Raw genomic sequence first — 14,763 nt, 5'->3', positions numbered from 1 at the left:
TATCAAGATCCTTCTTAACACTTTACGACTTCGCACATTGTATCTGAACCTTTACTCGAGATACTGCAGTCGTATCGGCCGAAAACCCGTTCGACATTGCTGTGTTCCAAGTGAAAAAAGGATTAAAGACATGATATCATTAGTATTGGAATAGATTACATGGAAATATCGTTAGTGGTCTTTCAGATACTAGGCACCATCCCATGAGTAGGTACAGTCAAAATTTCCGCCCTCAGATATCGAATATATATATGTACTCTGTGAACATATGATAGCCCCGTTGTCACTCGGAACACCGTCGCTAAATGCTCATAAAAAGGAATTTAAACAAGACTAAGAGGTTTTTTGTTCCAAATCGACCAAGGTTGGGTATCATGCGGGATAACGGAAATGAAAAATTATACAAGGGTCATGATTCCGGCCACGGGGCGAGGTCGTGCATGAGCCCGCCGCCGCTCCTGGACGATGACGACGATGACGACTGCTTCTTTGGAAGACTCTTTCTGCCCGGACTCGACACGGGAGAATAAGTTGTTTCGGGGAGGTTGATGGTAGGAAGTGGATCGCTCAGCACGCTGCGACGGCGCGACAAGACCCCGCCAACTGATGGGTTATCTTTCTCGCGGGGAACGGGCGCGAAGGTGTTGTTCGGGGCCAAGCGGCTACGATGACGCCGGTGATGACGGCGGAGGTACTCGTTGGGAACGGGGTCGACCTGCTTCTTGGCGGCAGGGACAAAATTCAAGTACAAGGGAAAGATAGCGCCGGCGCAGAAAAGAGCAACAAGAACGCTGTACGAGTAGGAAACACCCCCCGCAAGCTGGGCGGCGTACTGCGCGAAGGGGAAGAAAACCCCACCGCTGATGGCGGTGGCCAGCAGCGAAGCAGCCGTTTTCGTATGACGGGCGGTGCCACGGAGGGACAGGGCGAAAATGGTGCTGAATGCGCCGCTCTCAAAGAGGTAGACCATCAGACTCATGGCGACCGCCGTGGAGCCGGTTGTCTTCATGCATAGCACTGCAAACACAATCATGCCAATGTACGAGAGCAACAGGACCCATCGTGGTTTCAGGAACCACTGCAGGAAGGCGGTCAAAAACCGTCCGACCGCAAAGACGGTGTGTCCGATCGTCAAGTATTCGAAAGCGCCCATGCTGGAGCTACAACCGAGTTAGCGATCTGGGGGCTGGTCATCGAATGCAGCCGAGGGATTCTTACTTTGGATTCGCAGCCTCGACAAAGGCATCGAAACTCTGCGAAAGAACTTCCTGGCCTGCCACATAGAAGAATTGGGAAAACACCCCAAGCCCCAGGGTCAACCACACCACAGGCACTCCGAGCACTTTGGTCATATTGTCCTCGCGGCGACGGTCGGCCAGTTCTTCCAAATCTTCATCGGATGCCTCGGGGATGGGCAGATAGTAGAAGGCCACGGCTAGGAGCACGTCGAACAGAGCGATGCCCAAGTAGGTCCATTGGACGTCGACCAGAGATCCCACGTCAGTGACCTTTTTGAACAACACCTTTTTGGCCAGAAGAGGCGAAAGGACGCTTCCAATGGCCTGCACGCCCTGCGAGATATTGAGACGGATTTCCGAGTTCTCCAGCGGCCCGCAGAGAGCAATGAATGGATTGGCGGCTGTCTCCAACACAGCGAGGCCGAAGCCTACGATGAAATTCGAGACTGTAAAGGCAGAATACGAGGTCAACACGGCCGAGGGCCAGAAGATGAGCGTCCCACACGCGTATATACAGAGGCCCGTTATAAATGTCGCCTTGAACCCCCATCGCTTCAGCACAGTTCGACCGACCAGTGGTGGGCCCACCAAGTACCCACCAAAGTATACAGCATGAAGACCCAGGGAGCGCCACGAGTCCAGGCGGACGACCTGCTGAAATTGAGAGTTCAAGATGTCCAGTAGCCCATACGCGAAGCCCCACATAAAGAAAAGGATGGTCGTCAGTGCGTTCGGAGTGATAGATTCTTTGTTCGTCAACTTGAGCATGCTTGGCGGATTGTTCATGTTCACAAAGTCGAAGAACGTGATACCGTGCGGAGAAGACGTGCTGGTCATAGTAGCCGTATTGGCTTCTGCATCGTGACGAACCGATTCGGGAGACGTCAAGAACTCCAGCATGTCCATGGTCCCCGCTTGCATTCCCCGGGTGTCAGCGACACTACCACTGCTACGGCTTCCTGACTGTGATGCTTTATTCCGGGTGCTGCCGGATTGCGACGACGAGGGCGGTACATTGACAGGGACAGCGATGGCTCCCTGGGGAAAGGTGGTGGGAGGTTCGACCGAAGGAGGATGATTCAGATCAGCCGTGTTCGGAGTGTTCTCGTCCGTGTCTCTGATCAACTTCGGGATGAGACGAGCCACAAGGGGCTTCAGACTGGGGACACACGCGCACATGACGGACACGTTGACTTCGACAACCGACCACATGAACGAGAGAGATGAGTACCCTAGAAGCGCCGTCAGCGATCCTACGCAACTCGGAGGATAGATTGGAAGTCTTACAGTTAAAGTCGCCGCCCGAGGCAGATTGATAATGAAGATCTTTGACCGCGATTTGACGGGATGTGGCTGCATCCTGGATGTAGGCGATTCGGATCACATCGACCACGGCCACGAAGAAACCGAAGCTAAAGGTGATGACGAGGATAATCTTCTGTTTCCGAGGAAGGCGCATCTGCGTCAAAATGGGGTTTGGGATGAACAAAATGGCTAAATCGGTAATGATGTTGACCGGCGAGGAAGAAAGGTATAAGGTGAGGATATCGATACAACGCGCATTCGGCGGCAAAGGATACGAGTATGCAGCCCCTACCGGACGACATTGAAAGACATTGACGAGAGTGAGGGCTAAGCCAGCTGCATTGACGGCAAAGAGAGTCACGTAATTGGCCCAGCGGAAGACCTTTTCGCCCTTGGTCAAGGTCAGGTAGAAGACGAGGATGGAAGATTTGACGGCCATCAACGCCGGATTCTAGGGCATGGTATCAACGACAGCCATTCGTGCATTCTAGGGAGACCGAAAATTACTCACGTAGAGGACGGTAAAGGCATAGTCGGCACGGTTGAGACCGGGTCGATGGTCGGTTGGGATGTCATAGTCGTGCAGACCCAGACCCTTGCTGGTCGCGTAGAAGAGCGAGAACGAGAAGCCGAAGTCGATCAACTGAGGATGATTAGCTTTTTCCCATACGTCCAGGAAGGCGTCGAGGACTGCGGAACGCCTCAAAGAGTGCGCGACGTACCCAAGCCAGTAGCATCAGATAGTCATGCAGGCCAAGCCTCCGCACGACGAAGACCCGCGACACGAATCGCAGAGCTACAAAGACAGTCGCGAGAGCAAAAAATATGACCGAGACGACCAGTACCTCTGGTCTGCGATCCGCCATGCTGGAGGAACATGCACAGACCACTTGAAGCCTGTTCTCTGGCCTCCGGACCCAGAACCAACCACGAAGGTTTTAGACCCGCTCAAAAGCGATCTATAGAATTAAGCTCCCAGACGGAGGATATATATTCAAGAGTCGACTGCGGAACGACCCCATTGTCACCGAATCGCAAGTTCGGAAGGGCGAAAGCGGAACGACTGGCCAGCAGTTGAAGGAGAAGCCGGTGAAGAGCGTAGAACCTAATAACTTTAAAAGTGATCGCGGGTTCAAAGGAAGGGTGGAGAAGAAGCAGACGGTGACGGAGATGTCGAGGAAAGAGTGGAAAAGAAGAATTGGACTGGGGTTGGATTGATCAATAATAATAGGCAGAATATGAAGGGATCGAGAGATCGAGAAAAAAGAGAGTCGACGAGAGTTTAATGACGGTGGAGAGAAGATTCTGGGGATGTGAGGGGGAAATAATAAGAGGGATTTCCTCAAGCGGAGAAAGTACCAATCAATGGTCAACCAGCAACTTTATTTGTGTGGCTCGCGTGGGCCGACAGAGCCATAGTCCATAGGTATCTAGGTATGTATAGGAAATGAGGGGATAACTAGCTATTTAGAGACATTCTATATAATTGATGCTATTAATGATATGATCTTCTCGAGAAAAATAGCGGGTTGTTTTTCTTTTTGGGGAAAAGAAAACAATGGATTCTTGAACTCGACCAGCCTGACGGACAATAATAGTATTTCTGGGCATGCAGGGCCAGGGGGAAAAAACATGGAAGGGCGATCGTCGGAATGTGAGACGCATATTTGTCATTCTTTATCATGATCATTGATCATTTATCGTATGATATGAATTATCTACTTGGGAGGAATCGATAGGGAGGTACTTTTGTTCCTAGAGTTCTCTATCCTGACTTAAACTGCCTTGTAGAGCGGTATGCTAGTACCAGAATGATGCCTAACTTCTAAGGTATTATCATCATATCACCAAATAATAAACCGACGTAATCATGAGCCATGTCTCAGATCCTTCAACCTTCGAAGGCTTCATCCCCAACAATCTTGCTGCACGCTCCTGGACTAGTCTACCCCAGTTATTGTTTTCTCTCCTTTCCCCGTCCATGGCGCCGTTGAAGTTTGACCTCTTGCATGTTGTGGAACCGACGCCTCCCTCGTCGTTACTCGTCCATATCCCATCAGCCACAGGAAACTGACGAATCCGTCCCATCAAACTGACTCGAGGACTCAACTCGCAGAGGAAACCTTAATATTAATCATCTTGTTCCAGGGGAAGATCATCGGTTTGCTCTCTCTGTCAATCCGGATCATCCAAGTTGGATCTGCTGTGCCTCGGAAAAGACTCCCTTGCAGATTATTGAATGATCTCTGGGAACTCAGGGCTAGAAGCAACAATTGCAGGACTGGATGAAGGTTCACTTTCGAATACATGCTCACCATTAAGATTATGGATTGATTCTCATGAGTAGGTGAGTTCGCCTTGATGCCTTAGAGGCTAGGTTGGTGATCTTCACGACTCAGGGGCCAGTATTGTTTATTGTTTAGTGATTTGGCCAATATCATCTGACATCGCTCTTATCTGCATTATCTGTGTCTCATTAAACAATTGCTTTTGATCTTGCTGTAGATGGCGGACATTTTCTCGAAAGAGCGCATGTTGATGTCTTGGGATGATATGTTCATTCCAGCACCACTCAACGACCAGGTAATTCTCCTCTTCTTCACATAGAACATCGCGGGTCCAGCTCAATCATCTGATTACTGTTAGTCATGGATCTGGGATAAAGATGCAGAGATCCTCGCTTAACCTCGAAATGCGACTCTAAAGTGGAGACTGTCTCCTAACCCCCGCCTGTTGTTTCCATCACATGGCTGCTGCGCTGCTATCAATCTCGACTTCCCAGCTCAATCGACTCTCTACCTCCGAGGGAACCAAGACTTATCGATGTAACCTTTGCGCTCTTCACAGCTATGATTTGTGCCGGATTCCGTCGGTCTGCAGAGTTCTGTGGACGTGGTTCTGCAGAAACGCTCCTAACGAGGCTCCACCTGGATTGACAGCCATCTATAAGATCACGGCCTGCTCATCTCAAGTCTCTTGCCATAAGCAGGGAAACGCGCCTTTGATCTTCGGGCGAGCTTGCTAGGACAGCTTGAATCAGAATGAGATTGACCACTATTGTTGCTGCTCTCGCCTCGCTGGCTACCATTCACGGCGCGTCTGGCGCGAACTGGGCCAACACGATTTGGGATGAAATCAAAGAGACAATCACTTGTGCTGGATGCGAGGTCTGTTCTCAGTTACAAGCCTCGGAAAATCAGGATAGTGATTGATCTGTGACAGGGACTCTTGGGAACTCTCAAGCTGGTCGCTGGTCTCGGACCAGATGTCTTGATCAATGTCCTGACCGATGTGTGCAAGCTGGCCAAGGTATGTCATTGTCAAGCATAGCAGATGAGCCTTTTGATGTCCAAAAACCTGACTGCTCTGTCAGGTGGAGGACCCCGACGTCTGCGCTGGTATCATCGAAGCCGAAGGTTCCGCCGCATATTACGTCCTTAAGCAACTCAAAGTGGGCTCGCATACCTCGAAATCCTTCTGTTCGCAAATGGTTGGCCTCTGCAACTATCCCGAGGTTCGACCGTACAACATTTCCTTTCCCGTCCCCAAACCCTCGACGCATCGGCCCCCTCCGAGCGGCCAGCCTCCGATCCGGGTCGCGCACATCAGCGACACGCACGTGGATCGCGCCTACGAGACCGGCGCCAACTACGAATGCTCGAAGCCCATCTGCTGCCGTGCGTATACCGAGAATGACGCCCCTGGAAAGACCTCGTTTCCCTGTGGTCCGTACGGTCACCCCAAATGCGACCCGCCGCTTCGGCTCGAGGAGAGCATGATGGCCGCCATCGCCGCCATGGACCCGGCCTTTTCCATTTACACCGGCGACGTGGTCCCCCATGATGTCTGGTCGGTGAACCGGACTGAAGTATTGCACGATCTGAATGCGACATACCGCCTCTTGGACCAACTGGGTCTTGTCTACGCCGCCCTGGGCAACCACGACACTGCGCCCGTCAACCTCTTCCCCTCCGAGCGCATCCCCGTCTCCCACAACCCACAATGGGCCTACGACGCCCTCGCCGAAGACTGGACGAACCTGGTGGGCGGTCCGCTGTCCGCGCCTGTTGTGCATGCGACCGACCAGTTCGGATCGTACTCGGCCATCCACCCGGGAGGCAAGCTGCGCATCATATCGTATAACAGCGTCTTCTACTACACGTACAACTTCTACGCCTACCAGGAGCCGATGGAGTACGATCCAAACGGGCAACTCGCCTGGCTCATCTCCGAGCTGCAGGCCGCTGAGACGGCGGGCCAGCGCGTCTGGCTCATCGCGCACATCCCCACGGGCGGTACCGACACCCTGCGCGACTACTCGCACTACCTCGACCAGATCATCCAGCGGTACGACGCAACCATCGCCGCCCTGTTCTTCGGCCACACGCACACCGACCTCTTCCAGGTCTCCTACGCCGACCCGGCGCATCCCAGCGCGGACTCCGCCTCCGCCGTCGGGTACATCACCCCCTCGCTCACCCCGACCTCGGGACCCCCAGCCTTCCGCATCTACGACATCGACCCGGTAACCTTCGCCGTGCTGGACTACACCGTCTACACCGCCAACTTCTCCACCGATACCGCCCCGGAATGGACAAAATACTACTCCGCCAAGGAAAGCTACGGCGCCCTCCTCAGCCCACCCCTCACCGACCCAACCGCAGAACTCACCCCGGCCTTCTGGCACAACGTCACGGCCCTCATGGAAACCGACAACTCCGTCTTCCAGGCGTGGTGGGCGCGCACGACCCGCGGGTTCAACGTACCCGAATGCAACGCGCAGTGCGCACGCGACCAGATCTGCTCGCTGCGGGCGGCAGATGCGCAGTACGGCTGTGTGCGCGGCACGCTGTCCATTACCAAGCGCGACGGCCTGGACCTCGGCGGTGCTGCCCCTGCCCCTGGCCCGCACGTGCACGTGCAGTCCTCTCGGCCGCAGTGTGAGGAGGCCGGGCTGGCGAGGGTGTTGGCGGCCGTGATACGCGAGACGGATGACTTGCAGGGGCTGCTTTTGCAGCGGGCTGAACTGTATATCTAATTGTTCCATTGTATTGAATTAGAGCTTCGTGGAGGACTAGTATCTACTCCATAGTCCATACACAAGGAGTACGAAAAGGACACGTGATCGTCAAGATTGGACGTGGTGATCATGCCCCTGATGATCAGTACGAGAACGGTTGTACAGCGACCAAGGTCTTACCTCAGCCTCACAAATCAAACCTAAATAGGCCTAAGAACTCAAGACCAAGCGTCAGGTGAAAAAGCTGTTGCCTAAACTAAATAGCAAACTTTTCTATCATTGTTCGTAAACGGTAAAACGTTCCCTAATCTAAGAATAAACTGCCGTTCGTTGGATATGATGATGGGCGGAATTTCCTGATTCTCGTCCAATCGTATCACAACTTGTTGCGCCTAGACCTCCCGTGTCTGTGTTTGTGTCTCCCATGTCGTTGATCTGATCGTAGTCGTCGTAGAAGGAAAAAAAAAGGAGAACAAAGGACTGCAGTCGCCATTCCGAGCTAGCCGGAAATGCAAGCGATTGCGTGCTCGGATTTGCTGCTTTCTCGCTTGTCTCATTGCAGCAAGAAGGGGAAAAAAACATTTGGCTCTTGAGGAAGATGGCCAACGTCTTATGAACATGAATATAAATCGATACACGAGCAAACGGGGCTCATGAATTCGTTTTGGTATAAAAAAGGTCGAAAGAACGAGTGGAAGAAGATAAGTTTAAGGCAACGAGGAAGAGAAACTGTCCGAAGTCCGAACACGCTACAGTCCTTTAATTCAACAAGCGATCAACGCTTTAGTTGATGTACCACGACACGCCCTGGAGAAGGCCCGCATTCATATCAGCCAGCTCGCCGAAGAGGTGCCGGGACACATCGGCATGGGTGGGGTCGCAACCCATGCACTTGTCCACGACGGTACCGGTCTTGGTGATACCGTTGTAGGTGAAGGTCACGGTCTTGCCGCAGTCAGCGTCAGTCATTATGAGCTTGGAAAGCGCGACCACGTTCTCTGTAAAGCCGTCATTGGTCAGACCGCAGCTGCCGATAGCCGCGTCGTAGAACGTGAGCTGGCCAACGAAGGGGGAGTCCTTGGAACAGCTGCCGCTGCTAGCGGCTGTGGGGGTGGACTGAGGAGCCTGGCTAGTAGTAGAAGCGGAAGGAGCCGCGGGGGGTGCAGGCTGAGGAGCCTTTTCTTCAGGGGCGGGCGCAGCAAAAGCGACAGGGGTTGGTACAGCGACAGGAGCGGGCTGAGCCTGAGAGGTTTCCGGCTGCACAGAGGCCTCGATGGGCTTGGGCTGCTCGGGAGTAGGTGTCGGGGTCGGGGTAGACTCAACGACAGGGGGAGTGGGAGTTGGAGTCTGCGGGGTAGGGTAGATGGTAGTAGTCACATCGACGGTGGTCCAGACGACAGTGGTGACCGTTGTCCACACCACCACCACATCGTTTTCACGTTTGTTAAGGTCGACAGGGGCGGCCGAGCTGATGGCAGCGAAAAGAGCGCTAGCGAGCGCAAGGGGCTTGAAGATGGGAGCCATTGCGCGAGTATGATATTGAAATCCAAGTGATTCAACGCAGAGTGTTCTTTGTAGAGAAGGTGGTTTGTCGGATTGATCGACACGGATTTTGATAGATCGATTTGAGTGAAGGAATGGGGTTCAGTCAGATAGATAGACAGAGACTGCGCAGCAGTATGAAGTATTGACTGATGCTCCAAGAGAAGGCTGGAGCCTGGAATGAAGGAACGACAGGAAGCTGTCAAAGGGAAGGACTGTGGTGGTAGACGAAGGGGAGAAAGAGAGAGGGATACTGGCGCGGAGGGAGGAAATCGGTATTTAAGAGAATCCACCTGGGAATGAACTAGTCGCCAGCCATGTCTTCCACGCATTAAGAGTCGAGACTCTCCAACATTGTCAGGCTAACCAGAACAGGGTAGAGCAGGTTCACTGTTAGCCTCTCACTAAGGCACATAATAATACACTACTCTGTACCAACCAAAGGCGTGGTAAGTGAATAATGAGGAATACTCTCATTACCCACGAAATAATACTTATTTGCTGATTATTACCTGCGGGCCCAGCGGGCCAGTGATAGAATTCATGGAGACTGGCCAGCATGGGATGAACCCATGGACAACTTGTCTGCAATGTGTGGTGGGCTTTGCTGGACAAATCAGACTGCTTTTTAAGGTCCGTCTGGTCCGTCTGGTCCCACCCACCGTTCTCTCCCAGTGCCCCAGTCCTCTCACTGTTGGAGGTGAGATACAGGTACCGTAGGTAATACCATGAAGTGGTTGCCAGCATTCTTGGGCCGGGCCGTTTCCCAGTAATAGGTTGCTATGGTTTCTAGTCATATGGGGAGAGCTTGCAACCTTGGGACATCAGCCAAATATTCCAGCTCACCGATGGTACCTGACTCTGGCGACCAACGCATCAACCGGATACTTTCTGCTCTGTCGATGCTCACCAGTAAGGTGCCAGGATGACGGGTGATTGGGGCGAAATTTCAGGCTGAGCGGGTACCTGAATTGGAGGCGTCGAAAATCAAGAGCGATTGGCTGATTGGCTCAAAGGGAAAGCCGCCGGTGAGGCACCCCTGCTTGGTGTTAACTCTCTTTAACTCTAAGCCTAATAAAGCTAGGAATAGTGGGCGTATGATTTATGATTGGCTGACTGAGGCAACTGATTCCTTTCGTTTGTCGCCTCTGTTTTCCGCTAACAAAGCCGTCCCTTTGGTGCCTGAACCTGGATGCCCCTCAGCCTCAGCCACAATACTTTCGCACAAAAATGAAACATGGGAGGCTGTGTATGATTTTTTTGTTCTTGAACATGAAGCAAATCTGTAACTTGCTTCATCTAGGATAGGATAAGAGTCTATCTCTTCTGTACAACCCGAGTCGATCTCTCGAAAGAAGAGGCCTCATTCTCCACCACCAGGGTTCAGGGATATGAGCCAGACCACTCGTAATGAGGCAAACAGCAGAACCAACGACAAGAAGATCCGATTCGTATCCGGCCACTTTTCGACTGTCTGACATGTGTTCTTCGGTGGTTCCTGTACAGACCGGGAGTATTGGTCAAGTACGAGACACTGTGCACGCCACCCAGGCACACCAGTCCAACACTGGCCGCCACTGCCAATTGAGACAACGACGCAGCAGCAACCATCATGATTTGCGGATGTAACCGATGAACTGGCTCTAATCTCGCAGACTCATCGTCATCCTTACTACATCTTTTCGACTGGTGGCATGCAGGCTCTAGAATCAGGACTTGACAACACAACTGTCCAATAAAATATTCAGTCCCCTGGCGGGACTGTCGGACTTGACTGGGAACGGTCTCTCTGTCGATAGGCAGATTATCCTTGACAAAGACGAGAAATGGTCTGATTCTCTCAGGTCTCGACTCAGATCAATGATCGTTTTATACTCGATCAGGGAATAATTCTCCAGGCCTTTTTTTTGTGTGTGTCTACACTCTACACCCTACAGATCCCGACAGTGACGATAGTGCATGTTGCCCCTCTAAAGAAAATGGAAAAAGGAAAGCAAATCTCCACATCCATTATTCTCTCTTCGTTATCCTTGAAAATCGAAAATCTCCTCACTGGATCTGTCCTTCTGTGGCAACTGTTAACAACTGGACTGGCAAGATTCACGAGCTTTGACCTCCAGACTGTCGATGGACGCTAAATCTAGACAGTCCAGCGGCAAGTCTGGACACTCGTCCCTGCAGCTCTTAATTAAATCGACCAAGCTTCAGGATTTGTGATCCATCGGCATTGACTATGTAGATTGCTATCTGAAATATTGTGTTAATAATTATCTAGGAGCCACTCCATTGATCCATACTCGGTAGGTGCAGTCTACCCACAGTGGCTATTTGCACGATTGGATGCAAATTGCTTCCACTTCATATTCCGAGCATCCCATCGTCGCTGACCCACTCCACCTATTGACACATCGTTACTCAGAAATATGAGGACAAAAGAGGAAAGGGTGTGTCATGGACTTGAGAAAAACTCATTCCTATTCATCCGAGTCAAAACACAACAAGATACTGCACCGTAAACAATCGACCAGTCAGGATCTAAGTACACGAAAACCCTTTTCCCTCCAAACAAACAGCATATGAAGAGTAACATGAATAGTTGCCAGTATTGCCAGAGAAAAGCGAACATAAGAAAAGACCATCAAGCTCATAATATAAATACATCAGAAACTGTATCAAATAGAAGCGCCTCAAGCGCCTGCAATCAATTACCATAAACCACCCCGACTAACCTTGGCACATCAGACAAGCCTCCTTGTTCTCGATGCTGCACTGAAGGACCTTTTGAGAGTAAATGTCGCTCTCACGCTCGCCGCTCTCCCGCTCATCATCTTCCTCCTGGGAGCCGTTCACCACGGTTTCACCATCTGCGGTGACATCGGCGGCAAGAGCTCGCGGGCTGCCGTCCTCGCTGTGACCATTGAGCGGAGCGCTCGTTGTACGAGGAACAGCAGAGTATGTGGTGGACACGGATCCAGCGGCTCTCTTCTTGTAGGCAGCGTTGGCCCGAGCAACGTTGGTGTCGGCAACCTTGAGTTGCTCCTGATCAACAGTAAACTGAATGGGAGCGGAGGCAGCCATAGTACGCAGGTAGTACATGCCAGTCTTCAGACCCATCTTCCATCCAGCAAAGTGCATACTGGTGAGCTTGCCCATGGTAGGCTCCTTCAGGTGAATGTTGAGAGATTGAGACTGGTCAATGAAAGCACCACGGTCGGCGGCCATTTGCAGGATGGTACGCTGGGAGATTTCCCACACGGTCTTGTAAAGAGCCTTAATGTCGGCGGGAATATTGGGAATGTTCTGAACGGAACCACCATCCGCGATGATACGGTTCTTCATGTTGTCCGACCACAGACCAAGGTCGACAAGGTCCTTGAGAAGCCAGGGGTTGACGACCTGGAACTCACCAGCAAGGACACGGCGAGAGTAGATGTTCGAGGTGTAGGGCTCGAAACATTCGTTGAAGCCCAGAATCTGGCTGGTGCTTGCAGTGGGCATCGGTGCCACCAACAAACTGTTGCGAACACCGTTCTGGGCAATCTTGGCCTTCAGAGAATCCCAGTCCCAGAGGTCCGTGGGGGTTCTGTCCCACATGTCATACTGGAGAATACCTTGAGAGACGGGGGAGCCCTCGTAGGTTTCGTAAGGACCAAACTCTTTGGCCAGCTCACACGAAGCAGTCAGAGCACCGTGATAGATGGTCTCAAAGATCTGGATGTTTAGCTGTCTGGCCTCGGCAGAGTCGAATGGCAGACGCAGGGCAAGGAAGGCATCAGCCAGACCATTGACACCAAGAGCAATGGGGCGATGGCGCATGTTGCTCTTCTTGGCCTCGGGAACAGGGTAATAGTTGACGTCAATAATCTTGTTCAAGTTGCGAACCAAGACCTCCACAACCTCGTGCAGCTTGCCGAAGTCATACTCTCCACGGGCGGCGTCGACGAAGGTAGGAAGCGCAAGAGATGCCAGGTTGCAGACAGCAACTTCGTCAGGAGCACTGTACTCAATGATCTCCGTGCAAAGATTGGAGCTGCGAATAGTTCCCAGGTTCTTCTGGTTGCTCTTCTTGTTGCAGGCATCCTTGTAAAGCATAAAGGGGTTGCCAGTCTCGGTCTGAGCCTCAAGAATAGCATACCAAAGCTTTTGAGCCTTGATGGTCTTACGGCCACGGCCTTCCTTCTCGTATCTATTTCACAGTCAGCACATAACCAAAGGACTGGTGGCCATGGCGCAAACTCACTGTTCATAAAGAGCATCAAACTCGTCGCCATAAACATCTGCCAGGCCAGGGGCTTCATTGGGACAGAACAAAGTCCAGTCACCGTTGGACTCAACTCGCTTCATGAACAGATCTGGGGTCCACAGAGCGTAGAACAGATCACGGGCCCTGACTTCCTCCTTACCGTGGTTCTTGCGAAGATCCAAGAACTCAAAGACATCGGCGTGCCAAGGCTCGAGGTAAATAGCAAAAGCGCCAGGGCGCTTGTTTCCTCCCTGGTCGACATATCTGGCAGTGTTGTTGAACACGCGAAGCATGGGAACAATACCGTTAGAAGAACCGTTGGTGCCACCAATGTAGGAGCCCGTGGCACGGATGCGGTGAACGTTAAGACCGATACCGCCGGCGGTCTTCGAGATCATGGCACAAGTCTTGAGGGTGTCGTAGATACCTTCGATGCTATCCTCCTTCATGTCGACGAGGAAGCAAGACGCCAGCTGGGGCTGGGGAGTACCAGCATTGAACAGAGTAGGAGAAGCATGAGTGAAGTATTTCTGGGACATGAGATGGTAGGTCTCAATGGCCTTTTCAATATTGTTACCGTGAATACCGACGGCAACACGCATCAACAAGTGCTGGGGACGCTCAGCAACCTTGCCGTTGATTCGCAGCAGGTAGGAACGCTCAAGTGTCTTGAAGCCGAAGAAGTTGTAGTTGAAGTCACGATCGTATACAATAGCAGAGTTGAGCTCATCGGCATGTTTCATGACAATTTCATACGTCTCTTTCGAGATCATTGGCGCGGGTTGCTTATTCTTAGGGTTGACATAGTGGTAGAGATCCGAGATGATCAGCGAGAACTGCTTCTTAGTTTGCTTATGGAGGTTGGAAACGGCTATACGGGCGGCTAGAATGGCATAATCGGGGTGAGTGACGGTCATGTACGCAGCAGTCTCAGCAGCCTGTAAAAGGAACGACGAATAAGCAGCTGTTCCTCATCATTTTAATGGTTATAAGGCATACCAAGTTATCCAGCTCAACAGTGGTGACACCCTGGTAGACACCAGAGATGACTTTCTGCGTGATGGCAGCAGCATCGACGTGTTCTGGGTCAAGGCCATAGCACAGTCTTGATACACGTGCAGTGATCTTGTCGAACTGTACGCGTTCTTTGCGTCCGTCTAAAGATTTCCCACGTCAGCAAGAGTCCGATGTCCAGTGGCAAGAAACCAGCTCCCCAAGGAAAGTCGAAGACTTCTTGTTGTGAACTAGCGTAAAGAAAGTTACGAATCTGGATCATCCAGTTCTTACCTCTCTTGTAGACAAACATTGTGACTGATATTAGAGGACTCGAGGTCGAGGGTGACGAAGGAACAAAGGTGCAACGGGGTATAATGTTATATCAGGAGGTGAGGAAGTACTCAAATGCTAACTGTTGA

At 51.8% G+C, this 14,763-nt stretch overlaps 4 protein-coding genes across 4 annotated transcripts; 1 reads left to right on the top strand and 3 right to left on the bottom strand.

The window, feature by feature from the left end:
- Positions 1–409: 409 nt before the first annotated feature.
- Aspvir_007777 (putative MFS monosaccharide transporter) lies at positions 410–3,409 on the bottom strand (the record flags this gene model as incomplete). Its single annotated transcript, XM_043270954.1, has 5 exons — positions 410–1,160; positions 1,219–2,470; positions 2,526–2,994; positions 3,055–3,186; positions 3,266–3,409. 5 exons carry the CDS (start codon positions 3,407–3,409, stop codon positions 410–412), a joined length of 2,748 nt encoding a protein of 915 aa, XP_043126889.1.
- Positions 3,410–5,584: 2,175 nt separating this feature from the next.
- Aspvir_007776 (sphingomyelin phosphodiesterase) lies at positions 5,585–7,581 on the top strand (the record flags this gene model as incomplete). Its single annotated transcript, XM_043270953.1, has 3 exons — positions 5,585–5,710; positions 5,766–5,852; positions 5,917–7,581. 3 exons carry the CDS (start codon positions 5,585–5,587, stop codon positions 7,579–7,581), a joined length of 1,878 nt encoding a protein of 625 aa, XP_043126888.1.
- Positions 7,582–8,346: 765 nt separating this feature from the next.
- Aspvir_007775 (RlpA-like double-psi beta-barrel domain-containing protein) lies at positions 8,347–9,087 on the bottom strand (the record flags this gene model as incomplete). The annotated part of the gene is made up of 1 exon (XM_043270952.1): positions 8,347–9,087. The coding sequence occupies one exon, from the start codon at positions 9,085–9,087 to the stop codon at positions 8,347–8,349; it is 741 nt and encodes a 246-aa protein (XP_043126887.1).
- A 2,742-nt stretch (positions 9,088–11,829) lies between these two features.
- On the bottom strand, positions 11,830–14,654 carry Aspvir_007774 (ribonucleotide-diphosphate reductase subunit RNR1; the record flags this gene model as incomplete). Its single annotated transcript, XM_043270951.1, has 4 exons — positions 11,830–13,291; positions 13,346–14,286; positions 14,348–14,505; positions 14,636–14,654. The coding sequence occupies 4 exons, from the start codon at positions 14,652–14,654 to the stop codon at positions 11,830–11,832; spliced, it is 2,580 nt and encodes an 859-aa protein (XP_043126886.1).
- Between the last annotated feature and the right edge of the window lie 109 nt (positions 14,655–14,763).

This window comes from Aspergillus viridinutans, assembly GCF_018404265.1.
Source record: "Aspergillus viridinutans IFM 47045 DNA, scaffold_5, whole genome shotgun sequence".
Classification (NCBI taxonomy): domain Eukaryota; kingdom Fungi; phylum Ascomycota; class Eurotiomycetes; order Eurotiales; family Aspergillaceae; genus Aspergillus; species Aspergillus viridinutans.
This window is presented reverse-complemented; position numbering and strand designations above follow the sequence as displayed.